We start from the raw sequence: 27017 nt of genomic DNA on the forward strand, positions 1-27017 counted from the left end.
AAGTGAGTCAGTGAAACTGGCTGTAATGGCAGCAACCTGTTACTCAGAGTTCATCACTGCTGTTGCATGGCTGATTTTTCTTTCTTTGCACTCTCCCTTCTTTGCTGGAACTCATAAATTCTGCCACATTAACTTCAACAAAGCTAATCCATTGTCAATGGGCTTGGATCCTGGACTCCTCATTCCTCACCATCCCAGAGTCCGATTTTCTGTTCTCCACAACTGCTAACCCACTGATGACCCAAGTAGACACTACCATCCCATGTCCCAAGCCATGAACAGAATCTGGAGCTTGCCCCTGACCCCTGGGAGTGACCTGACCTCGCCCTGGACTCTGTTTCTCCTAAATCCCACCATCCAAACCATGAAACAGCCCAATGGAATGAGGTTCAGTAGTGTAGAATCTCAGACCTAGACAAGGGTGGCAGACATAGGACCACTTTGATAATTAGGGATACAATTGATATGCTCTATGTGTCCAATTATTTTGTTAGTCAATATAATTGTCACAATTAGTTTGAAAAACCAAACTGAACAGAAGCAGTAGCCATTCGTCCAAGGGTTCTGGACCTTATCTTCTATAATCCTCATTCCGGGCCCAGCATGGTGGCCTAGTGGCTAAAGTCCTTGCCTTGAATGCGCCGGGATCCCATATGCGCGCCGGTTCTAATCCCGGCAGCTCCACTTCCCATCCAGCTCCCTGCCTGTGGCCTGGGAAAGCAATCGAGGATGGCCCAAAGCCTTAGAACCCTGCACCCACGTAGGAGACCTGGAGGATGCTCCGGGCTCCTGGCTCTGGATCGGCACAGCATCGGTCATTGCAGCCACGTGGGGAGTGAATCGTCGGATGGAAGATCTTCCTCTCTGTCTCTCCTTCTCTCTGTGTATCTGACTTTGTAATAAAAATAAATAAATCTTTAAAAAATAAAAAAATATAATCCTCATTTCTCCACACTCTTCATTCATAGTCACCACTAGGTACTAGCAGACACACTTCTTTGCTGGATGAGGGCACTGCTGCCCAAGAGACACGTGTGCCTGGACTCAGAAAGCCCAGGGTCCAAATCACAGCCTTGTCTAAGTGACCTGGCTTTTCCCACCCATAAAACAGGGAGAGTAATCACCTGCCCAGGGTTCTGGGAATTCAAAGTAATGACACAAAGTACTGACTTCAGCCTCAGGATCCAGCTGGGCAAACTGTAGCCATTGATTCTGGCATCAGGAACCAAATGCAGGTTGTGGGCAATAAATACTGCTGGCATCATTTTATTAAGGAGTCTCATCACCCCATCTCACCACCTCCCAGAAAACTCACACATGAGTGTCATACGTGAGCTCTGTGTGTGTGAGTGTGTGTGTGTGTGTGTGTGTGTCCATCCCGGGTACCGGCCTGGGAGCCAGTCCAGGCCAGTACCTGGGGAAATTGCTGCTTTCACCTGCTTCTGAGAAGGACACTGAGCCTGTTTATTTACACACCTGGAAGAGGTTTGCAGCCTCCAGGATGCGCTGCACATTCTGCTTGGTGATCAGCGCCTTGCTGGTATACGTGTAGTCCAGGAGGGTGTGCATGGTCTCAGCATCGACCCCTTTAATGATGATCCTCTTCTCGTACTTCTCCTTCAAGTCATTGCAGAACATGGCCCTGGAAGAGAGACGGTGTGAGTGGGAATCCTCGTGGGACTTTGGGTTCCAGGCCTAGGAAGGTCACTTTTCAGACTCCCCTCCCCTCTGGGAATAGTGGCGGCTCTGAAGGTCAGGACCTGAGCTGATTTCTCTCTGCTTCCTCAGTACCCACCACATATCAGACTCTCTGTCAGTGCTTTCTGAACTGGGAGGTCCTGCTCTGCCAGGCCCAGGTGTATCCTCAAAGCCAAGGCCCAGCTCTGCTGTTGCGTACTAGACATTCTTATGGGGGCCCTGTGGGTGCACCAAGCCTCATCCATCCTGTCTGTCTCTTCTTCCAACACTTAAACAGGGTTTATGGCTCAGTTCTCAGTGGTCACACTCATTCTTCTTGGCCTGGCTTCACAACCGAGCTGGCTGGTTGAGGTCCATATATGTCCCAGCTGTGCAAATGGCTCCTGCAGCTGCCTCTCCCCAGGGGCTAGACCCTTGTCTCAGGCCAGTTCCAGCTGGGAGCCTTGAATTCTCTCATCTCTTGGCAAGAGTCCCCAAAGGCTGGGTCTGACTGGAATGATGCGCTTCAGCCCACTCCCCACAAGCAGTCTTTTGGGTATTTAGCCCCCATGTTAAAAAGCAAGCAAGCAGAATGGAAAGGATGGTGTTTTTAGCAACAGAGCACCATTATTTGAACGCCACTACCACAACTCAGAAGTCAGACATGTTTCCTAATCTCCATGAGCTTCTGTTTTCTCATCTGTAATAGGAATTTTAAACTTTTGTTGTTGTTGTTGTTCATTTGTTTGTTACAATGCAATAAGGACTGAGTAGAAATGGGTATAAGAGATCTTCATTTAAGATTTTATTTTTATTTCTTGGAAAGGTAGAGGTACATAAAGGGAGAGAGAGAGAGAAAGAAAGAATCTTCCATATGCTGGTTAATTCCCCAAATGACTGTAACAACCTGGGCTGGGTCAGAACAAAGCCAGAGCCAGGAGTTTCATCTGGATCTCCCATGTTGGTAAAGGGGCTCAAGCACTTGGGTCATTCTCTCTACTTTTCCAGGCACACTAGCAGATAGCAGAATTGGAAGTGCAGCAGCAGGGATTTGAACCAGCTCCCACATGGGATACCAGCATTGTAGGCAATAGCTTAATCCACTAGGCCATAATGCTGACCCATGAGCAGTTATTTTTACAGTTTATTATAAGGATGATCTCAATAACTAATTGACCATTTAAGATACAGAGAGTTTGGGGATTTTTTTTACCCCATGCCAAGCTCATGTGTGACTCTGTCATGCTTCCTGCATTTAGCCATTTGAACGTTGGTCCCTCTCAGGTTATGTGTGGGCAATATTATTTATTTTTAAAACTCATTGCTTCTGAAAAGATTCATAGAATTCTGTAAACCTTGAAGTTACTAAAAACATGACAATATTGCCTACATTGTAAGTAGAGAGGGAAAAAAAGAAAGTAGGGAAAAAGAAGATAGAAGAATGTGGATGGGAACATAAAGCCAGTCCGTGGAGGAGGTGAAAAATGTCTAGCAACAGGGACCTGTGCAGCAGCTTGGCCAGGCCTTCTAGAGGCAGCCTGTTCAGATGCACAATTCACAGTCCAGGTGACACCTATATTTCTAATCCAAATGTTTGAAATAAGTATTGTTGCTCTTAGCATCCAAAACTAGACAGGATAGGTGCCTGGCCTAGCACTGAGGACACCAAATAAGACATCCATGTCCGATATCACAATGCTTTGGTTGGATAATCCACCCTCGCTCTTGACTCCAGCTTCCTGCTAATGCAGACCCTGGGAAGTAGTGGTGATGGCTCAAGTAATTGGATTCCTCCCATCCATGTGGGAGACTTGAAGTGAATTCTTGGCTCCAGATTTGGTGTGGCCCAGTCCTGGCTACTGTGAGCATTTGGGGAGTGAATCAGTGGATACCAGAGCTCACTTGCTCTCTCTCTCTCTCCTTCTCTCTCAAATAAATATTTTCAAAAAAACTAGCTGGAATTTCTGTTGAGGAGGAACAACAGCCTGCCATCAGTCTTGCCCGGTGGAGCTGAGCTTCCATAGCTGTGGCTCAGACAGTTTCTCCAGCCCTCTTCCTGCAAAAGCATGTTCACCTTCTCTTGACCTCCTAATGGCTGTGGGGAGCAGGAGGAGCAGGGTGTGTAAAAGCACTCCTCATGGGCTTTGGAGTTCGATGTCTTTGAATTCACCATGCATTCACAAAGCACCCACTCTGTGCAGTATATTGTGCCAGGGATGGAGGCATTTAACTACTCGGCAGAGTGCTCTGAACTAAATTTGCCCACTTACCCCAAAACCCTCAATGCTAAACTCCCAGTGTGGCTATTTTTGGAGAGAGAGCTTTTAGGAGGTAATTAAGGTTAAATGAGACCATAAGGTTGAAGTCCTAACCTGCTAGGATTATGCTGGAGTTCTCATAAGAGGAAGAAAAATTGGAATCCTCTCTCTCCTGCAAACTGGGCCCTCATCAGAAGTCAACCAGCCTGACACACTGACCTCAGGTTTGTGCCTCCAAGACAATGAGAAAATTGTTGTTGTTTAAGCCAACTGGCCTATGGCACCCCAGCTGCTTGTGATAGATTTGAGGGCTGAGAAGCAAGCTGCTGCTGTAACAAATACATGAAAGTGTAAAAGCAAAAGCCAAGTGGCCAGCACGGTAACATAAGAAGCTAATCCTCTGCCCATAGCACTGATATCTCATACGGGCACCAGTTCATATCCCAACTGCTTCACTTCCCATCCAGCTCCTTGCTTGTGGCCTGGGAAAGCAGCAAAGGATGACTCAAGTCCTTGGGACCCTGCACCCAAGCGAGAAACCTGGAAGAAGCTCTTGGTTCCTGGCTTTGGATTGGCTCAGCTCCAGCCAGTGTGGACATTTGGGAAGTGAACCCGCATATGGGAGATCTCTCTCTCTCTCTCTCTCTCTCTCCCCCTACTCTGACTTCAAAATAAAAATAAAATAAATCTTTAAGAAAATCTGAAAGGATCTTTAAACTGGATAAGGGTTGTAGTTTAGAGAAGTTTTGAGGTGGGTGCTAGAAAAATCTTAGAATGCTATGAACTAAGTATTGACACACACCAGTTTTAAGTAAGGGTCATGATGGCGAGTTCTGGGCTGAAATAAGGAACAAACTATTGGAAATAAGAGGAAAGGTTTAAGGTCGTGTGGAAAACAGAACTTCTGAGGGGCTAAATTGGGTATTTAGCTGAGGCCATTTCTTAAAGTGATGAAGGATCAATTTAGTTACTCTAAACTACTTATCTTAAAATGAAAGGGGAAGAACACATGAATTGAATAAGGAAAGTTTACACACAAAAAAGAACCAAATATTAAAGACAGAAAATCCTCAGCCTACCTGCATTATGAACAACAAAAAGCATGCTCTGAAGGGAGATAGATTTCAGGAGGTACAATACAATTCAGTTCATAGCATTCCACACTTGTCCCCCACCTTGCCACACCCAAATTCAGGACCTCCTCGTTCCTGACTTTGAATCAACTCAGTTCCAACCATTGCAGCCATTTGGTGAGTGAACCAGCAGACAGATCTTTCTCTCTGTATCTCTTCTCTGTAAATTTGCCTTCCCAATAAAAGTAAATAAATCTTTAAAAAAGAAAAAGAAGCAATAATGTAAAGATAACCACAATCTCCTGACTGGGGAGACGGATGGTGGCAGACTAGGATTAGGTTTTGATTTAGTGAATAAGTAGAGCCCCTTGAAGGTTGATGAGTAGTGACAAGACTCAAAGAAAACACTGTTTTTCTGGTGTGTTCTCGCTTCAGCTTACTGGTGCTGTGTGTCCCTGGAATTAAGAATTCCCTGCTCCCAAACAGAGTGCAAGGCCTGTAACACCACCAATGCCTTTTCCCAGAAACATATCATTGTGTTCACAGCCAAATAGCTAGAAAACCTTTTCAATCAGTTGCTGATGGATTTTAATAAGCTGAAGGTGTACAAAGAGGTGTCTTAGGGAACCACCATCTCCCCTCCAAGTCCTTGAACTGGGGAGATCCCAGGGTGGATCCCTGGTAACAGAACCTAATTCCCCTCACTGGGACCTCCTCTCCCACTCACAGAAGATTTGCCCCTACAACCTGCCCCTCCTCTCTTTCTCCTGCTTTCTATTTATCTCTGGAAATCAATCAATAGTTTCTTTCCCCCTTTTCCTAGTTTACAAAACAGAAGTAGTTGCTTGCGGCTTTCCAGGAACCAAAAAGCAGAGTTCAATGATAATGGTGATGGCAATAATACTAATAATAATGAAGTAACAGAAAGAAAGAAAGAAAAAAAGAGAAAAGAAAAGAAGAGAATCCCTTGACTCATTGACTTTGTTAAAGCCAATGAGATCTTTCTGCCTGGTCTCTGTCCTTTTCCCTCTTTCTTGTTGCTTTAATCACTGATAATTGTCTTCCGTCTCCTTACTCCCCTCTTTCCCAACTGATATCTCTCACCTCATAAGAGTAGGATGCATGAGAGAAAAAAAAAAAAAAAAGCAAATTCCACAACCTACGTTAGTAAATTCCAAGTGAACCAAAGCAGCAGTGATGTCACTTGGGCAGGGGACTAATTTACAAGCTACTTTCTTTAGCCATAAATTCTGTCGCTGAATCACAGTCATGCGTCTTTGAAAGTGATGTCATATGGGGCTCACCTTGCCACCACCTGATTTCACAAAGAGCCCTGTCCTTAGACTTTCTTCCCTGGAGAGGAGGTGGCTAGCCCCATCCTGAGCCTTCTCTTTGTTGGAGTCTCTAAGGCGACTGAGCAACAGAAATATAATGTGAGCCACACAAGAAGGGACTTTTAAAAGTGCATGGAGGGTATGGTATTTGACCTAATGCCTAAGAGGCTGGTTAAGCCACGTGCATCTCACATTAGGTATCTGGGTTCAATGTCTAGCTCCGACTCCTGACTCCAGTCTCCTGCCAACAAAGACTTTGGAAGGCAGCAATGATGACTCAAATTGTTGGTTCTCACCACCCATTTGGAAGATCTAGATCGCATTCCCAGTTTCCTGCTTCAGCTTGGTCAAACCCCAGGCACTAGGAGCATCTGAGGAATAAGCAGTTGGGAGCTCTCACCTACCCCCCTACACACACCTCTCTCTTTCCCATTCCCTATCTATGTTGCCCTATCTCAGCCTATAAATTCTTTTGATGTTTATGTAAAATGGAATTAAAAGATAAATTGGGCCTGGAATGATATCTTTGTGACTAAATCCTTGCCTTGCACATGCCAGCATCCCATATGGAGACTGGTTCATGTTCCAGCTACTCTACTTCCCATTCAGCTCCCTACTTGTGGCCAGGGAAAGCAGCAGAAGATGACCCAAAGCCTTGGAACCCTACCTATGTATGGGAGAGATAGAAGAAGCTTCTCACTCCTAGCTTCAGATAGGCAAAATAGGCTCAGCTTCAGCCATTGCAGCCACTTGGGGAGTGAACCAGTGGACGGAAAATCTTTCTCTCCATTTCTCCTTCTCTCTGTAAATCTGCTTTTCCAATAAAAATAAATCTTTTTTTAAAAATGTGAAGTGCTTACCAAAATGCCCATCAACAGAGGATTGGATAAGAAAGCTATGGTTCATCTACTCCATGGAATACCACTCAGCTATTAAAAAAAAAACAAAATGCAGTTCTTTGTGGCCAAATGGGCCAAACTGGAAACCATAATGCTAAGGGAAATGAGCCAATCCCAAAAGGTTAAATACCACATGTTTGCCTTAATTTAAGATGATATGATGTTATGTATAACATGTTATGTTATGAATGTTATATGTTGTGTATAAACTAAAATTGAAATGTAAGTGAGGTGGTCACAGAAGGTGGCTAGGAACTCGCATTTACTTTTAACATATTGGTTACTCATTACTATGTCAATTAATTCCATAATGATGTAAATTTTTGCTGATTGTATGTTGGAGCTTTCAATTGACTGGGATGATACTCTGCTGGCTCTGTCTTCAGACCAGAGAGGGTATACCTAAGAAGCCGTTGAACTTGACTGGACAATAAGATGCTGGACTCTATGTTTGGTATACGCTTGCAATGGGGGAATCTCAACTGAACTTGAGCTGTGGTTATGCAACAAGGTAGAGGAATCCACCATGGTGGGAGGGTTTGGGGAGGGGTGGGGAGAACCCAAGTACCTATGTAACTGTGTCACATAATACAATGTAATTAATGAAGTAAAAATAATAAATAATAAAAAAATGTGAAGTGCTTGTTCTGCCTAGAATGTGATTTGAAGATTAGTGAAAAAAAAATTTTTATTGAACCTGTCTCTAAATCTGAAATGTTCACATGAAAACAGAATTTCAATGGAGTGATTTTATAACAACCCATGAGAAATGTATATAGATGGTCTACTCCCATGCCTTGCACACTGCTCTTAACTAAAGTCTGCGTATTTTCCACTTAACACTTGATTGGGCTTTCTTTGGTTCTCTGAGTTCTTGATCAGACTGTCACAGCTATATGGAGCTTCTAGACTTTGTCCTGACACCACAGTCCCTGGATAACATCCTTCGCCAATTCAGCCATCCCGGATTGGGTGTCTGAATTCCCCACAGGCTTAATCTTCCTGTGCTGGGGATATGCTAGGAGAGCAGGAATCAGGACAGAGATGGGAGGAAGCCAAGCAAAACAAAGTCGTGCTCAAGGTCTTCTTAGCCCAAACCTCCAGAGACCTCTGAGAACTCCAGCCACCTCACAGCTGTCCCAACAAGCAGCTATGACATTCCAACACCCTTTGACTGTTGGGAGTTATGGAAATTCCTTAACACATCCGGCTTCGTGTGTGTGTGTGTGTGTGTGAGAGAGAGAGAGAGAGAGAGAGAGAGAGAGAGAGAGAGAGATTGCATGCAAGCAAGAGAAGGGGCTCCAGGAATCTGGGTGAGAAGAGGGGAGCAGGCTTGCTGTCCTGGCTATGGGCTGGCAGAAGAAAGGTCACAGCCCAGTTTCAGCTCTCACGTTCACTTACCATGCATCTACTGCAAGTGCCAAAACCTCAGCTTCTGCATCTGAAAAGTGGTATACTTCAGAGCTATGTGAGAAAAGAGGTAAAGTCACGTCCACCCGACATCTGCTAATATCTCCACGGGGAAAGGTGACTCAGACCAGGCCAGAGGACTCTGGGTAGGTTGGTGGGAGAGGCTAGCTGGCAGAGAAGTCTTGACTTGCCAGCACCTGGGCTGTGTCTGCTAACTGGATATCAGAAGTGCCAGTGGCTATTCACCACCCTTTCGGGGCATGAATAAGGGTTAGGGCTGCACAGAGACTGGCCTAAAACTCTTCACTTACCAGATGTTCCTGGAAGACAGAGAGGGAGGAGAAGTGCCCTAACAACAGTGTCTTTGCCAGGACTCCTGGTTGGCTCCCAAAGTCCCAGCCTTTCTCTGCTCTGCTCTCCTCTTTGGGATTTTTTCCCCCTGTCACTTGATTGTATTTTATAAGATCACCTTACCATGCACCACATGGATGAATTGAAACTAAGGAGCAACCTACCGTGTCTCCCAAACTTGACTTCCAGGCCTCCCACTGCTCTCTGGGGAGATTCTTAGAAACACTTGGTAAAGTTTGGTCCACACAGAGTGTTTGCAGCTAGAATGGAGATCAGACCTCCAGAACCCAGGGCTTTGGGCTCATCATCTGGAGTTCAACAGGACCAGAAAACCAAGAGACTCAGGGGAGTTCAAGGCCATCTCCAGGACTAAGGGGGCTCAGTCCTGGACTCAGTGTCAGCACAAGATGTATCAGCCCAAGTTTTGCTCTGAGAACACAGCTGGGTGAGTTGTTAACAATACACCCTTGAGCATACACGTGAACTCTTATGTCATTTAAAAATACTTTCTAGAAAAATGTTGGCCAATTCTCATGCGACACTTGTAAAACAGGGGTAGCTATTAGGATCCTCATTTTACAATAGAAATAATCACCCAGCAGTGAGACAGTTGCCCAATATTGTGGCAATGAGTCAGTACCGGCTCCAAAATAGAGCCCAGACCAGCAACTTGCCTCCCACACTGAATGTATTCAAGGGCTTCAGTCGCCTGGGAGGAAGTCAGCCATGGCCTCCCAGCGCTGTGCCTGGGCCACCCTCCCCTCCACAATCCAGGGGACTGGATCCTTGCTTCATCTCACTGCCCCTTCAAGAAGTTCCCCCTGGCACTGCCCCCAGTCAAGTCACTCCCTAACAGGCTCATGTCCTTCACTGTTTTCCAGAACCTTATCATGTCCAGGAATTAGAATACACATCGCTTGACTAGTTTGACTATCCTCCCACAAGAATACCATCCATGTTCACTGCAGTATTCCCAGAAGCTAGAACAATGCAAAAAAACAAAACAAAAAAAAAAGGACCTGGTAAGGACTCAGTCCATAGAGAAAATCAACAAATAAACAAATGAACCAACTTATCTTTCTGGTCCTTCTGCATGTGCTTTAAAAAAAAATTATTTGAAAGGCAGAGTTGTAAAGAGAGAGAAAAAAAAGAGGGAGAGACACAGGGAGAGGTCTTCCTGCCTATTGGTTCACTCCCCAAGTAGCCAAAATGGCCAAGTTGGGCCAGACTGAAAACAGGAGTTTCTTCAAGATCTCTCACATGAATACAGGAGCCAAAGCACTTGGACCATCCTCCACTGCTTTCCCAGGTGCATTAGCAAGGAGCTGGATTAGAAGTACAGCATCCAAGACTCAAATTGTTGCTTGTATTGGATGCCAGCATTGCAGACAGCAGCTTTACTCACTACGCCACAACAGCAGCCCCTGTATTTACTTTTAATAGGAATCTGAACCTCTTTTAACCTCTAAGCATCTGCAGCCAACCCCCAAAGGAGGAGGCTTAGGTGGTCTGCCCCATGCACTCTCCATTCCCACTAGGGAATTCCTATCTCCCCACAAATACAGGCCTGGAGCCTACAGAGGGCACTCCCACACTCAAGCATCCCACTTAGCACTCAGATGAGTTCTGCACACTCATCCACTCCCTAAACTTCACCAACTCTTAAGTTTTCAACCAACTCAACTCCCCAACGGCTCCCCCCTGACCTCCACACTTCTGAACTCTACCTCCTAATCTCCCGATGCCAATCAGAAATTCCAGTCCCTAGGCAGGTTTGGCTGCTGCTGGAGACCAAGCAAGGCCAAGCAAGAAAGAACACCAGTTGTGCCAAATGCTGTGGCCAGTCTCAGAGCTAATTCAGTCACACAGATGCAATGGACAGTGCGTGTTTTAGTTGCCCGACACCATTCCTTCGTAGGAGTGGCTCCCATCGCGCTACCACTCTTTCAGTACCAATCTAGGAAGTTTGGACAAAGCTAGATAGCTTCTTAGGCCGGGGAAGAAATGCAGTCATGTCACATGTCACATCTCCTAAGCCCTAATGATCGGTTCAGGAGTGGATACAGGTTGAAGCTGGCCCAATCAGAGTTAATGTCTAGACATATCTCTGGGATTACTGAGAAACAGCAGTCATCTTCCTATTGGGAGAAATGGAAATTCAGTGATAGTGGTAACCTTATTTGGCTCCATGTGTAAAGGAGAAAAGCCAGTAGTGAGGTAGGTAGGACCAAGAGACCGAGAAAGAGAAACTGAGTATTGATGACATTAATTGAGACACAAATATCCAGCAATGCCTGAAACCGGTACTCCTAGACTTTTTTTTTTAAAGTTCTATTTGTTTGTTTGTTTGTTTGAAAAGCAGAGAAAGACTCTTCCATCCACTGGTTCATTCTTCCAGTACCAGCAATAGCTGGGGCTGGGCTGTGTTGAATCTAGTCTGAGCAGCCCTTGTGGCCAGGGGGAACCAAGCACTTAAAGCATCTTAACTCTGCTACTTCCCAGAATGCATATCAGCAGGAAGCTGAAATTGGAAGCAAAGCTAAGACTCTAAGCCAGGCACTCAAATGTGGGACTCCAACCATTCCAGTGGTGTCTTATCTGCAACAAATGCCCACCCCTCCTAAACTTTTTAAAATTACATGAGCACATAAATTCTTTTTTTCTTTTTTATGCCTGAGCCACTTTGAACTGAATATCTGTCACTTATAATGCAGAATTCTGATGCTTACAATTAAACAAAAGAAATCCTTAACAGCAAATGGGCCCAAATGCCAAAGAAAATTATATTTTAAATGGCTGGAAGGGCCAGTGCAGTGGCTCAACAGGCTCGACCTTGCAGCACTGACATCGCATTTTGGCGCTGATTCTGGTCCCAGCTGCTCCATTTCCAAACTAGGTCCCTGCTACTGTGCCTGGTAGGGCAGCAGAAGATGACTTAAGTCCTTGGGCCCTTGCACCCATGTGGAAGATCTAGAATAAGCTCCTGGCCCCTGGCTTTAGAGTAGTTCAACTCCAGCTGGTGTGGTCACTCGAGCAGTGAACCAATGGATGAAAAACATCTCTCTTTTTCTTTCTCCCTCTCTCTGTGAATTTGCCTTTCAAATAAAAAAATAATAATAAAATTTTTAAAGTGCCTGGAAAAAAAACAGCTTAAGAACTCTCAACACTAGGACTCAAGGTTTTGCCTAGTTTGGTCTGTGCACCCCTCCCCACCTCCCCATCTCATGGTGCAGCTACACCAGTGTCTCCAGCGTGTGTTTTATCCTCACAATCAGCCCTGAACTCCAGACAGGCCTCTCTCTGTACTCCACTGTCAGGTCTGTTTTAATGTATCTTCTCTTCTTTTAGATATGTCTGGACCTGAGGGGTCCTTTCTGCCTCCCAGTAGACATTCAAGACTTGGATGGGCAGATGTATGCATGCATTGAGGGAGGGAGGAAGGGAGGAAAGCAGGGAAAGTCCTATATTCCACACAGTCCTGTATTTCAAGTAGGTCAAGTCCAACTCCAAACCCACTTTTCTCCTCTAACTGCCATGAGAATAAACAGTGGGCTCTGAGTGGCCTTGATCAAGGCCTGCTAACCATTCGTCATTGGAATGCCAGGCCCCTTGGTGTGCATCCTAAGTTCCCCTGAGATTTCTAAGTTATAAAACTTGGCAGGACTTCTTGCTTCCATTTGATTTTGATTTCACATCTGCCTCCTCTTTGCCAGGTGAAACCTGGCTTCCCCTAACAACACACCACTTCCCTAGTGGCCCTCACAGTGAGGTCTGCTTACAGTCTCACTTCCCATTGGGCTGGGAGCAAGAGCAGCGTTAATGTTCACCGTCAGCTGCCACAGCCCATCCAGACCAGTGCCCTGAGGGTGCTACATGTCCTTTTCCCCCCATTTTCCATTCCAATCCTCAAGGACTCCACAGTGGCTTCCTTATGATTACTGTGTCATTCTTCTAGAAGTCAAGGGTTGCCTCTGCTTGGAGATTTTTCTGAGCCTTCCATGACCGTGACCACTTAGAAACTGGCACTAGCTCTTAAGTCTTCAGTCTCAGGTTTTCAAAGGCTGATGTGGCTGCAGTCATAACAATTGTCTCTACTGGGCCAGGTGCAACAGCTCAATTGGTTAATTCTCCTGCAAGCACTAGGATCCCATATGGGCACCGGTTCATGTCCCAGCTGCTCCACTTCCCTGCTTGTGGCCTGGGAATGCAGTAGAGGATGACCCAAAGCCTTAGAACCCTGCATGCATGTGGGAGACTCAGAGGAGGTGCTTGGTTCCTGGCTTCGGATTAGCTCAGCTCTAGTCATTGTGGCCATTTGGACGAGTGAACCAGGGAATGGAAGATCTTTCGTCTATTCTTCTCTCTGTAGATCTGCCTTTCCAATAAAAATAAATATTATTTAAATGTCTCTATTGTTATAAAGCAAAGATGATCATGTGTGTTTCAGATTCTCCCTATGCCAACTGCCAAAGAGCAGTCTGGGCCCAGAGGGAAAGGGGAGGAGGACAGGCAATCCTTCCTCTAGCCAGATGCAGGCCAATTAGGACACTAGGGGTCAAGGGGGAACTCCTACAGGTTTGACTACAAGCACAGGTGTGAGGTTGGGACTAGAGTTGTGCTAAAATCCAGTCCTTGGGGTTAAGCCATGATTTGTGATGCTGGCATCCCATATTAGAGCACTGATTCAGATTATAGCTGCTCTGCTTCTGATCCAACTCCCTGCTAATATTCCTTGGAAAGCAGAGGAAGATGGTCCAAGTGCTTGCATACCTGTCATCCATTTGAGAGGCCAGGATGGAGTTCTACGTACCTGGCTTCAACCATGACCATGGGAGCAATTTGGGAAGTAAACTAGCAAATGGAAGATCTCTCTTTGTCTCTCTTTCTCTGTATCTCCCTGCACCCCTATCTTTGTTACTCTGGCTTTTCAAATAAACAAACAAATCTTAAAAAATAAAGCAAAAGGCAGCCCCTACTATAGTTGCTAAGCCTTGCACCCTAACAGACTGTAACAGTCCCCAGAGAGGAGCCCCTATCTTTTTCTTTTTTAATTGGGAGAGATTTCCCATTTGCTAATTTATTCCCCCAAATGCCCACAACATCCAGGCCTGGGTAAGGGCTAATGCCAGTAGCTAGAAACACAATTTGCTCCTGTATATGTAGTAGGAACCTACGTACTTGAACCATCACCACTGCTCCGAAGTGGTGGAGTCAGGAACTGGAGTCGATTATCAAATCAGGTGCTTCAATTGAAGGTTATAGCACCCTAGCTGGCATATTAGCTGCTAGGCTAAACCCCCACTCCAGGAGCACCGAGTTCTACTTGGTCCTCCCAGACAGAGAACTTGTTAAAATCGAAAGGAAAGCAACCTAAAAAGTTAGCAACCCGATCAATCAGAGAGTAAGAGAGGAAAACAGATGGTAATGATAGCTGTTGTGTGTCCTTCAATGACAACAATTTCATAACTGGAATTATTTGGAAATTCCTTGTTTAGATGCTGGGTTTTACCCTTCCATGGAACTGTGGAGGACAAAGGCTTGCTGAAACTGTGCTGCCTTCGCTTCCTCCAGTGTTCCTCAAGGGAAGGCCTACAAATCACTTGGGCAGCCCTGCAGCTGTGTGGGAGGAGTTACTGAGAATCCTAATCTCTCCTTTCCTGTTCCTCACTGCTCTCTGGAGTGTAAGGATGTTGCCAGTTATTTGGTATCTCTCTAACTTTTCCTAATCCCCCTTCTCCTCTGTCCTGTTTTAGTATATTGTGTCCATCAACCTGTCATTCCAGGAATCATTATCGATTCTCATACTTCCCCTTATCTAACTCCTGCAACACCAAAATGATCTTGACTTTCAGCCTACTGAATGCAAGCCTGAGCTTACTCTACATGACATGTGATCTTTTGAATCCAGAATGCTCTTATTTAGTGCTAGTACCTGGGTCTTTCTTTGCAAGCCTACAGGATATCTATTACATATTTATTTCCTAGATTCCCAAGTGTCTCCTCAGAAACGGATATGACACAACTTGTTGGTTTGGGTTTGATGGTGTTTTCAAGTCTTAGCAGTATTAACACTACTGTAATGAATGTGGCCCTAGGGCTCTCCTCCAAATTTGAATGGACTAAAAGGATGCCTTTCTTTGCGGCTGGTGGAGGACAGAAAGGTTGCCTGAACAGTATTTTTTCATTGCTAAAGAGACAGAAGCAGCCTTTGCACAATAATCTAAGTTGGCAGGCCCGGTGCAGTAGCCTGGTAGCTAAAGTCTTCACCTTGGATGTGTCAGGACCCCATATGGGCACCAGTTCTTATCCCAGCTGCTCAACTTCCTGTTCCACTCCTCATCCAAATCCTTGCTTGTGGCCTGGGAAATCAGTCAAGGATGCCCCAAACCCGTGGGACCCTGCACCCACATGGGAGACCCAGAAGAAGCTCCTGGCTCCTGGCTGCATTGCAGCCACTCGGGGAGTGAAACAGATGGAAAATCTTCCTCTCTGTCTCTCCTTCTCAATGTGAACCTGACTTTCCAATAAAAATAAATAAATCTTTTTTAAAATCTAAGATGGCTTACACTCAACAGGCAGACATTTTATTACATGCAACAGTAACAACAATATAAGATAGTAAGAATCAAGTGACTGAAATGAAACCAAGGAAAGCCAATGTTCTGTGCTTTCTCATACTCAGGACAAACACAGAAGCAGGATAAGCTGCCTAATAAAAGGAAGTAAACCAGGGTATGCTAGCCCTGTTTAATGGACAGTGGTTTTTTTCTTTCATTCACCCAGTGTCTTCCATTTCTGCAAAATGCTATTCTCATCCGGACCCCACTCAAATCATATGGCTCAAGTGGGCACCCTTGCCTTTTTATTCACAGAGCTCTCTCACTTGCTCTCTCACTCACTCGCTGTTACGCATACATACACTTGCCTCCTTTTCCATGGGTAAACTTCTGACCAAAGCTGGGCTGATCACTGTGCCCCATGTCTTGACACAGTGATTGGTCCAGAATTGGGTAGTTAACGGGAGCTGGACCAATCAGAGCCTCTGAAACTTTAAAGCAGGAAGAAGTGAGTCTCCGAGCTGCTGGCAGTTGAGCACTTGACCAGTCCTGGTAGACATTAACCTGAGCTATCCAACAGCAAAGAGAAACCAAGTGTGGGTTGAGGGAGAGCATCCTGTCTGCACCCAGGGCCCTGTTTCCTCTTCTCCATGACAGGATTGCATCCTTATCCTCCTATGATTTAGCAATGTGATCAAATCCCTTCCACTTTGCCTAGGCTGGCATAGCTCAGTTTCCCATCCCTTGCAACAAAGAGAGTGTTGACTAATACGGGAACATTGAGTAACAGTGATGAGTGGTGAGCTCCGTATTACCAAAAACACAAAATTCTACATGGGCCTGGTTCTTCTCAAGCACTGGCAATTACTGTCTGAGGACCTACCTAGATCATTCTTGCCTATTCTGAAATTGCACTCTGAGGGCTTCCTATTCTGGCCAAGAAGGGCTCTGTACAAAAAAATATTAAAGTTGTGTTCATTTCATGCATTTTGAGGGTGTCTACTGAAGGTTAGCTGCTGCAATGATGCTAAGAACGAAGACAAGGACAAGATGAGTAAGTCGGCTGCTGCATTCACATGACTCACTCTTTCAACCTGTCTACAGTCCACACGTGAGAGATGATGCCTTCACACCTACACACATACCTACTAATGTCTTCAGGGTGACTCTGGGGATGAGAAGAGAAATGAAGGTGCTAATAATTGCTCTCTTCCTACTAGCATCCCAGGATCCGTAGCTGTGCTTCCTGTCTGACAAGAGTTCTAGAATCCCTTCTTACCTGGCTGTTCTCATGATCCTTTAACACCCTTTCTTGTACCAAATGCAGGCCTGGCACACAGGAAGTAGGTGCTTGTCCCTTGTTGGTGTTCAGCATCCAAACACTTCCCCAGACACAGTGGTAGAAGGCAGAAGCCACTGCCCACTGCAGGTGCTGCAGAGGCCTGATAATGGTTTGCCCAATTTCCTATCCCAACCAGGCTGTTAACTTGTACAATCCAGCCCTGACAGCTCAAATGCCCAATCCCAGGCTTTCAATGTAGGCGCTGGTAAGGCAGGGGCAAGCCAGAACAGAATCTGTTTCGTGACATTTCTAGAGCCAGCATCACGGCAGAGCCCACAGCTGCAGTTGGGCTTGCGGTAGCCACCATGATTCTTTAGCAGCGGGCAACATCCCCCAGCCGAGTCCTGGGTTGGCTCTGGGCTGTGGTCCTGGCTACCGACTGGCCTCCCATACCCCCGTCTCTTTTCTGCATTTGGGTCTCCAGACTTCTGGGGAAGTTTGTGAGTTCCTATTGTTATTTACGTAAACTCCCCTTCTCAAACAAGCCAGTTGATTTCTGTTCTTTGGAACTAAGAGACCTGATATATTACCATGCTCAAAGTCTTTAAGTAAGTGCACCCACAAATGGATCTGTTTTTTATAATTTACACTTCACAGCAACTTGCTGGGATGAGTGGGCACAAACTACTCATCTCCCTGTGTTGAAAATATTGGTGCTGGCTCAAAGAAGTCAAAATTTACACAGCCAATAAGAAGCAGAGTCTGGATGCCAATCCTAGTACCATAAGCTCTTTGCACTATACTGAACAGAGCACAAAGAGCAGTAGAAGTGTTTTTAAGAATACAAACCCCACAGAAGCTAAGTGAAAATATAATCTTTGTGAAGTAAGAACAGGAAAACTCAAAAAGGAACATTCATAAACTAAAAAGAGCTCTTGGAAAGTAAAACTGAGAACACTGTGTGTTAGAAGATGAAACTGAGAAAAAGACATCCTTCAGAAAGTTGAGTAAAAAGGCAATTTTGGATCAGAAAATAGGAAAACCAAAAAACTGTTTTTAGAAGGTCACATCCACTTAAGAGATGATCAGAAATAGAGGGTAAAGAAGAAAGTGAGCATACGATTACCAGAGAAATAATATGAGAAATTTTCTTAAAATTAGGCAGTACAGGGTGCTGGGGTTGTAGTGTACCAAGTCGTGCTGCAGCTTGGGATGCTGGCATCCCATATTGAAGTGTCAATTCAAGTCCCAGCCACTCCGCTTCTAGTCCAGCTTCTGACTAATGCACCTGGGAAAGCAGCAAGAAAATGGCGCAAGTGCTTGCATCCCTGCCGCCCACATGAGAGATCCAGACAGAGTTCCAAATCCCTGGCTTTAGCCACGCAGAAACTGAGAAAACAATGAAGCAATGCTTTCAAAATCCCGCAGGAAAATTATTTTCGAGAATTCTATATGAAAGTATTGGTTTCACATTGCTGCTGTAGCAAAGTGCCCTGTAGCTTAAAAGAAATTAGAAAAGCAAAATGGGCCAGGGAATCGGCTGTCCTGATTCTAGCAGTTTCTAGCGCCTTTCCAGTTTCTAGAGTCTGAACATTCCTCAACTCACACACGCTTTCTTTGTCCTCAAAGCATTTCCAACCTCTTCTCCCCTCTCTTCCTCAGAACCTCCAACTTCCTTCTTATAGTAAGGGCTTTTGTGACTGCACTGGGCCCAGCCAGATAATCCACGTGATCTACTCATCCCAACACTGTTAGTTTAATCACATCTGCAAAGCACCCATTGTGAAGGATCCTGTAGGCAGTCATGCATGGAAGAAAGCAATTATTTCCTTAATATATTTTTTAAATTAAATTTATTCATTAATTACATTGTGTTGTAATTACATAGAATCTGGGATTCTCACCCCATGGTGGGTTCCTCCACCCCGCTGCATAACCATAGTTCAAGTTCAGTTGAAATTCCCTCCCTGCAAGTATTTGCCAAGCATAGAGTCCAACACCCATAGTCCAGACAAGTCCAACTATATTTCCTTAATATATAAGCAGAGAGGAAACCCTACATGATTCTCCACCAGTTTCCAGGCTCTCTAAAGTGCAGAAGGCTGTGTCAGGAAGTTCCCAAATATAGCAGATACTCTGTCCTTCCTCCATCTGCACCTAAAAGGAACTTGCTTCCCAACCTCACTAACACCTTCAAAACAAAGCCAGAGAGGCAGTGAGGTCGCGCCAGTTCCATCAACTGTGGCACCTGGATGGTAGCTCCTCATCTGTGAGATGGGGCCACAGGTCCCTACCTCACAGGGTGGTTGTGAGAATTACATGGGCAAGCACAGGAGTGTGTGACACAGATGCCATAGGACCTGACCCATGGGAAGTACTCCACAAACAGGAGTAACACCGGAAATAAAATAATCCTGTCTCCAGCACCACATTTGTTATAGAAGGAAAGTCAGGTTGGAAATTCCAAAATAAGAATCAAAAGCGATTGCTCAGAAGAAAAGAGAAGAGGGAATTTCCTCTTTGGACCAGGCAGTTTGGGAAGAAACTATACCATCACAGGCAGACATGCGCACTCGCATGTGCTTCCAGCTTCTCATTGCCACTGCCTACTGCTTAACCTAATTATCTAGAGTCCAAACATCTGCTGTCAATTGAGGGCACACAGCAGCTGCAGACCTGTCCCACAGCTGGCCAGCCTCCTCACAAAACTGCTAACCAGATATGCACAGTATGGCCCTTGCTCTCCAATGATTCAAAACAGAAAGAAAACACCTGGAAGCAAACACACTCATTCTTCAAACAGGCTGTGATCAACGTGAAAGCATGCAATTGAAAAACAGTGGGATCAGTAATGTGTATGTCTACACCAACTGACTTTTACAGCAGTGCCTACATTTCAGCTTTTATATTCTTCCTTGGAATGCAGCCCCACACTTGGTGACGGCTTCTATTACATTCTATTACATTCAAAACAAGGATTTCTACAATGTACTTAAACTCTGTTCCCCAGTGCCCGGGTATGTGATGTTGTGTCTGCATTTCCCCATCTGTGAAGTGGGGTATCAGCCACCTGCACTGCGCTGTGGCAAAAATAAAATCAGACAACTGTCTGTTCAGCATGTGGCGGGAACGACTTCCCTCCAACCCAAGTGTTTCCTTGCCTCGTCAACACAGGAACTCGCAATACTCTGCAAGCCCTGTTCTTTCAATTCCAAAGAAAGATTTCCCTCCTAAGCTAAAAAAAGAAAAGCACCTCCCACAATGCTCACAAAAGTCCATTTCTGAGCCAGAATGGAGAGTGAAGACTTTTTATGAAGAATGATGAGGGCAATGATTTTTTAAGCTTGTAAAACCGCAGTGTCCTGTGGACTGGCTCCCCTCATTCACCTATGCCAGTCGTGTTTGCCAGCTTCCTGATTCTTCCACATGCGCCCCACCCTGTTTTGGGGATGTGCTGATGGTAAACTCTCAGCAAATGGCTTTCTAGCTAAACTGAGCAGAGCCAGGGGAAGAATTTCCACCAGATGTACCAAGCATCTATAAAGTGTCAGGTGCCTTGAAAGACCCTCCTTTCTCACGTTTAATTATCATATAGTCCTGAGCGGTAAGCCTCACTGCCCTCTTCTGTAGATGACAACATAGAAATTCAGAGCCCCCTGAGTGATTCCAAAAGTCACAGTCAGGAACGAGCAAAGCGAGGCAGCAGCAGGGTTCCTGCCTCCAGGTCAGCGCACAAGCAATCATGACTTGGCTGTAGCCAGGGGTCTCTCATACCTACAGCAACTAACAACTCTCCCTCTCCACAAACCCAGCCCCTGTGCACACCTTGGAGCCCCAAGTGTTCAGCGCGTCCATGGATAATTCCCAAGTGGACCACATCCTTTTTCTCCACTGATGTTGATGATCAAAAGACAATGCCATTTTTTCCAGTGCATTAGTCAGGCTCAGAGCAGAAAAATCCCCATGACTTAAGTCATTTTCCATCCCTTGGAACGAGGACAAATGCAGAGAAGACTCGCAGTCATACATAAACATTGTTTTAAAGTGATGCCAGTCTCTCTTTCAATGTTGCTTACCCCTAACTAAAACCAAAACCAAAGATCTGACTGCTCCCTTTCTTATATCTTAAATAGACACAAATAAACTCTAAGTACAGCAACCAACCAATCAGACTAAGCCCTCCAATCAACACACTTGCTCCTTGCTCCTGCACCTGATGCAATTCTGATCCTGGGCATGCTGACCTGAAATAGTTGCTGGCCGCGGCGAGCACCACGCGGTGGCAGGAGAATTCCTGGATGTCCACGCACAGGGTGACATCCGTCAGAGCGTTTTCTACTCGGAGGGTCTCCAGGCCGTTCTGAAGAATTAAGGAGAGTCCCGCATCATCAAATTTCACCTTGTCACCATTTAGGATTTCCACCAAGTCTCCCCTCTTCTGGGAGGACTCGTCTTCTGAAGATGCCTGGGGCCCTTCCAAGCTCTTCTCCAACACGTCGTCCATGTTCCAGGAGCCCTGTTGCGCTGCCATCCACACCCAGACTGAAGGAGTGCCCTGACTTGGGCAGGTCACACTGCAGAAGCCGGGCGGATTTCCTGTACAGGGCCCTCCACTTATCACCAGCTGTCACACACACATAACAGGAAGTCTTGTACTTTCTCATCCGGTTGCTACAAACGCCAGCAAGCTTCTATTCTTCTTTCTGTGAATGGTCCCAGGTCAGACAAGACTTAGCAGGGGAGTGTGGGAGGGAGCTGTGGGAGGGAAAAGCTGGTTCGTGGAGTCTCCCGGGCCAGCCCCCGTGTGGTTATTTCGGTCCGTCTCCCACCCCATATCCGAGAGCAGGAAGCCTCCGGTTCTGGTTGTGACATTTGGATTTCTGCAGCTCCAACACACGTGTATTGGCTGTGCTGAGACAGACGGGCAGAGAGACTGCCATAGTCCTCCACTCACTCCACCCTGGAGTCTAAGAGCCCAGGGTAAACCCCCATCCTATGCCCTGGAAACCTCAGAAACCTGGAAGAAGCTCCTGGCTCCTGGCTTCAGATTGGCTCAGCTCCTGCCATTGCAGCCATTTGGGAAATGAACCAGTGGATGATCTTTCTGTCTCTCCTTCTCTGTAAATCTTTCAAATAAAAATAAATAAATCTTTAAAACAAAATGCCTCTTATTCTTAATACAGCCATAGGGGAAGATCAGAAATTACTTCTTAAAACTCTATCCCCAGGATGTTTTCTATTGGACACCAGTCAGAGCAGGTCAATATCCAACTGCTCCGCAGATCTCAAGTTGGCCTGACCTGACATGGTACTTACTGACTGTGCATGATGAATGGACATATACATAAACCTATGCATGAGCCTTGCTAGATCATGACCTCTGCTGGCCTCAGCTAATCGGCAATAACTCTCATTTATCAAAACCCCACTATGTCCAGGGAGTTCATGTATTTTGATCTTTATGACAACCAAATTGGGTAGATAGGAATTTTCTCATTGTACTGTTAAGAAAACTGAAGTTCTGCTCAAATGAGTGGCAAGATCCAATTACGTCTGACTAGACAGCCCCTTGGTTCCCACACTATCAGGTACTTGGTTATAATACCATGATGACCCTGATTAGTTGTCTGCCACAGGAAAAAGTGCAGGGATTGCCTCCCATGGCTGGACCAGTGCCCGATGCCTCACCGAGTGGCATCCACTGAATTCTGGCTGCACTCACTGACTTCCTACCAGTGGGGAGGATAGCAGTCCTCCTGGGAATAGAGGCCCAGTCCTTCCCTTCATTCTGGCCAGTGATAACTGGAGCCTTTCTTCTAATCCCCTTCAGCTCTTCTCATCTTCCATGGATCCATATTCCTAAACTTACGGTCATAAACATTTCCCCCTGGGGTTAATACTATGGTGTAATATGTAAAGCCAGAAAGAAAGTCAGTAAAGAAAAGAAAGAAAAAAGAGGAAGGAAGGAAAGAATAAAGAAATCAAAGTTTTCCAGTGAGCAAGAATACAGTAGTTATTCACTGAAGGGTACCTACGACGCTTTATAGTTGTAAGGGTCACTATTTCTTTTAACATTGTATCTATGTCAATCTTTGAAGTCTTCTGAATTGGCAAGGAAGATTTTTGCTTTTTTGAGCTGAGCCAAATTTTTCCTTCTCAGCCCTCAGAAGATTGGTAGTCTTGAATTTAAATGGAGACCTAGCATGGAGGCTAAGATCAGCTTTCAAAGGTCATAGGCTGAGCCGTGTTTAAGAGAACCCTGGAGAACCCAGTGGATGAAACTGCTCCCATTATCAGGCTTGAGTGTCAAGGTGCAGCCTTGATACATTCAGCTGAACGAAGAACAACAAGGCAAGACCCAATAGAAGATTAAGAGTAAGGCGAGAATGAGGTGAGGTCTCAGACTTATGCATTCATCAGAGCTGGGTTCCAGGACTCCCTTAGCCTCACTGTCGGCCTGGTGCTTGGGTTAAGACAGCCTCACTAAAAGATGTAAGGCCAACCTGGATAACACACCATACCCCTGGCTGCAGCTCCTATAACCTTGACTCCTACGATATAGATAACAAACTCCACCATGACCACATACCTCTATTCTGCACATTTTAATAGTTTACATCTCTATTCAGAGTTCTCTGTTGTTCCTAGTCTTCCTAGTGATTGTATCGTTTCAATTAATATTAAAGGTCCTTTTTATTCTGTTAATTCTTTTAAGATTTATTTATTTTATATTTACTTGAAAGAGTGACAGAGAGTGCGGGAAGCAAACACAAACAGATCTTCCATCTCCTGGTTCACTTTGCAAATGCCTGCACTAGTCAGGGCTGGGCCAGGCCAAATCCAGGAGCCTAGAACTTCATCCATGTCTCTCATGAGGATGCTAGGGCCTAAATACTTGGCTCATCTTTCACTGCTTTCCTATGTGCACTAGTAAGTAGCAGGAACAAAATGCTGAGACTAGAACCATTACTCTGATATGGGCTTAACCCAATGCACCATGACATTGGACCCATGTTAAACACTCTTCTGATTTGTCAGAAATTCCAACTCATGCTTTCTTTTTATTTTCCTGATCTTTGTCTATTTTGCATTCTATGAAAGAAACATTTTTTATGCTTCTGATAGTTGCAATGATGTTTAGACAAATCTTAACTTTGTCTCATATGATTATTACTATGTAATTATTATATGATATTTGGTTATGATTATTTGTGTGATATATAATTATTATAGCACAGAGTCCATGGATAGCTCTGATTTTCACCTGTGGTCTCCCTAGATTGTATTTCTAAAGAACACCATTAATTTCATGGCTTTAAATGTCAACTGTATGCTGACAGCTCTCATTCTGGTTCACCAACTCTGATCTTTCCCTCAATCTTAAGCTCATATGTCCAACTGCCTACTTAACATTAACACTTGAGGGCCTAACATGTCTCATAGAGTAGCTTTGCCCCTATTCTGTGCTTCGTCCAGTTCCCTCAGCTCAGGGTTCCCGGCTCATAGCTGGAGCTTCCCAGTCTCTCCCAACTCCAATCCTACAGACATAATGTTTCCTTTCCTGCCACACTCAAGGATGCCCAATCCTCCTAGACTCCTGCCCATCAAATACCCAGCCCTATGTCCTTCCAGCCAACTTCATCCATCATAACAATAACAAAAGACACTTTCCTAAAAAACAATGAGCTTGAGGACTGTCTCCCTCAGAGGCAGGAAGCTGGGAAGTTGCCTGAAGAGGAACAACAGGCTGAGGTATTTTGAAAAGCTCCATGTCAAGGCTTCATTTTCTGTTACAAATTCCACAAGCAGCACACTTCCCACGGCAGTACTCTCCCTTTATGTCAATAAAATAAAAGTGTGGTTCTCCACTGGTTATAGCTGTTGTAACTTCCTGATTAGGGCCACCTAAACTGCTCCCTGAGCACCTGCCTGGAACATGCTCTGCAGACATGAAGGTAAGGAAGTCCAGGCATTCTGAAGATCCCTACCAGCTGTTTCTGAGCAGCCTCTCCCAATACAGGCAGTCAAAATGCAGTCGTGTCTTATTGAGAGCAGCTATGAGACCAGCCAAGCCCTGGCTATAAGCTCTTAGGTAACCCCCACATACACACACAAAAGGTCCACAGAAGCAACTGGTGGCCAAACCCAAGGTCAACCATCAACAAATGGTATCCTGAACACATCACTCCACATGCCATATTGCATCCCAGTCAAAGAAGTCCTATATCTCTTATTTTTAATTAACTTCTGCATATGGTTTTCTGATTATAAAATAATAACAAATACGTTTTGTTGAAAATTTGAGGGATCGGCTTTGTGGTGTGCACTGGCATCCAAGAACTGGTTTATGTCTCAATTACTCCACTTTGAATTAGGCTGCACGCTAATGGCCTGGGAAAAGCAATTGAAGATGGCCCAAGTGCTTGGGCCACTGTACCCACACTGAGGGCCCAGATGAAGCCCTGGCTGATGTGGCCATCTGGAGAGCAAACCAGCAGGTGGAAGATTCTGTCTCTGCCTCCCTTGAAGTCTCCCTCTCCTTTTATTCCTCCCTCCCTCCTCTCTTTCTCTAACTTCCAAATAAATCTCCATTCTTTTGTTTTTTTAAAGATTTTTTATTTGAAAGGCATATTTACATTAAGAAAGAGAGACGGGGAGAGAGATATCTTCCATCCCAAATGCCCGCAATGGCTGGAACTGAGCTGATCAGGAACCAGGAGCTTTTTCTGGAGTAGAGCAGAAGTGGAGCAGCTAGGACATGAATCAGCACCCATATGGGATGCCAGTACTGCATGCAAAGAATTGGCCTGCTACACTACCATGACAAGCTTCCCCTCCCCACCACACACACACACTTACACAATCTTTTAGAGAAAAGATTATTTAAAAATTTCAGAAATGAATCAAAGTTAACATATGATGGGGTAGAACAGACTCATGCTGGTTTGTGAGAGTCCCTGTGAGTGTGCTCCATGACACTGCCTTAGTTGAAATTACCATGATAGGAGTATCTATACCACAGAAATTGGAAACGCCCCCAAGTAATGGCATTCTTTTTTAGAAAGCCAGTTGTTAAACAGCTCCCAGCATACCACATTTAATATACTTTAGCCTCAGCTCTGGAGACCTCCTTGAATTGGGGCCTTCAGCTCCAATTAAGATTCTACCTTAGGATTTCAGAGGAATGAAGCCTAACTGCTCCTTTCTTAAAGTAGATTGAGTCTCCACTCCTTCCATCCACATAGGCTTCCCTGGAACAGAAGCAGAACTCCTTGCGGATGTTCCCCTGTATGGCTCCAGGCTAACCATCATATCACCATTCCTCCACAGACCCCAGTGTGGCTGTCACCTACATGTGCTCAGTATGGAAACCACATCTGCAACCCATGGTGGCACCTGCCAGCTTCCACACCTTCCTGAGGGCAAGTCCAACTTTCTCTTGAAGGGACTTTCTCAACTCTAACTTTTGAACCATTAAAGTCCCACATAGCCTCACAGTCATTACCTCATTGGGGCATAATGTCTGGTTTGTTTCCTGATCAGGGTTACTCAAGGTCATAGGGGTCCTGGTAGAAGCCTTTGGGAACCCATCCTTCATATTTGGAAGAATGTTAGTCCTGGAAAAAAGTAGGAGGAGCAAGGGGAGACTTCCTGTCCCACAAAACAGCAGCACCTGCCATGAAACCCTGAAGACCAAGGACTAGAGTTCAGTGTAAGGTCAAAGTGATGTCAATTGCTTCAGATTGAGCAAAAGGGTTTTAAACATCAGATCAGAGCCTGAGTTTCTTCACTTATGAACTGGAGATAATAACAGTAGCCTCCTCCGTGTATTGTGCAAAAGAGGAAATAAGTTTACATATGTGAAGCCTTTAGAACAATGTCTGGCACCTCTTAAGCTCTATGTCAACATTTATTTTGGGGCCCGGCAGTGTAGCCTAGCAGCTAAAGTCCTCGCCTTGAACGTCCCGGGATCCTATATGGGCGCCGGTCCTAATCCCAGCAGCTCCACCTCCCATCCAGCTCCATGTTTGTGGCCTGGGAAAACAGTTGAGGACGGCCCAATGCTTTGAGATCCTGCACCCGTATGGGAGACCTGGAAGAGGTTCCTGGCTCCTGGCTCCGGATCGGCGCAGCACCAGCCGTTGCGGCTCACTTGGGGATTGACTCATTGGACGG

General features: G+C 45.4%; 1 protein-coding gene across 4 annotated transcripts in view; it reads right to left on the reverse strand.

Annotated features, from left to right (window-relative positions):
* KLHL6 (kelch like family member 6) overlaps nt 1–27017 on the reverse strand; it is a 139235-nt gene that overhangs the window by 36358 nt on the left and 75860 nt on the right. For 3 of the 4 annotated variants that reach the window (XM_058662146.1, XM_058662145.1, XM_058662147.1), the window contains exons 3-4: nt 21086–21465; nt 1477–1642 (exon numbers count right to left, since the gene is read on the reverse strand). In XM_058662146.1, coding sequence (XP_058518129.1) covers nt 1477–1642; nt 21086–21372 — 453 coding nt within the window. In that variant the 5' untranslated portion in view covers nt 21373–21465. Of the gene's footprint in view, nt 1–1476; nt 1643–21085; nt 21642–27017 lie in introns of those variants that run through there. The other variant, XM_058662144.1, reaches the window with a different exon arrangement.

The sequence above is a fragment of the Ochotona princeps genome, chromosome 3 (genome assembly GCF_030435755.1).
Source record: "Ochotona princeps isolate mOchPri1 chromosome 3, mOchPri1.hap1, whole genome shotgun sequence".
NCBI lineage: Eukaryota > Metazoa > Chordata > Mammalia > Lagomorpha > Ochotonidae > Ochotona > Ochotona princeps.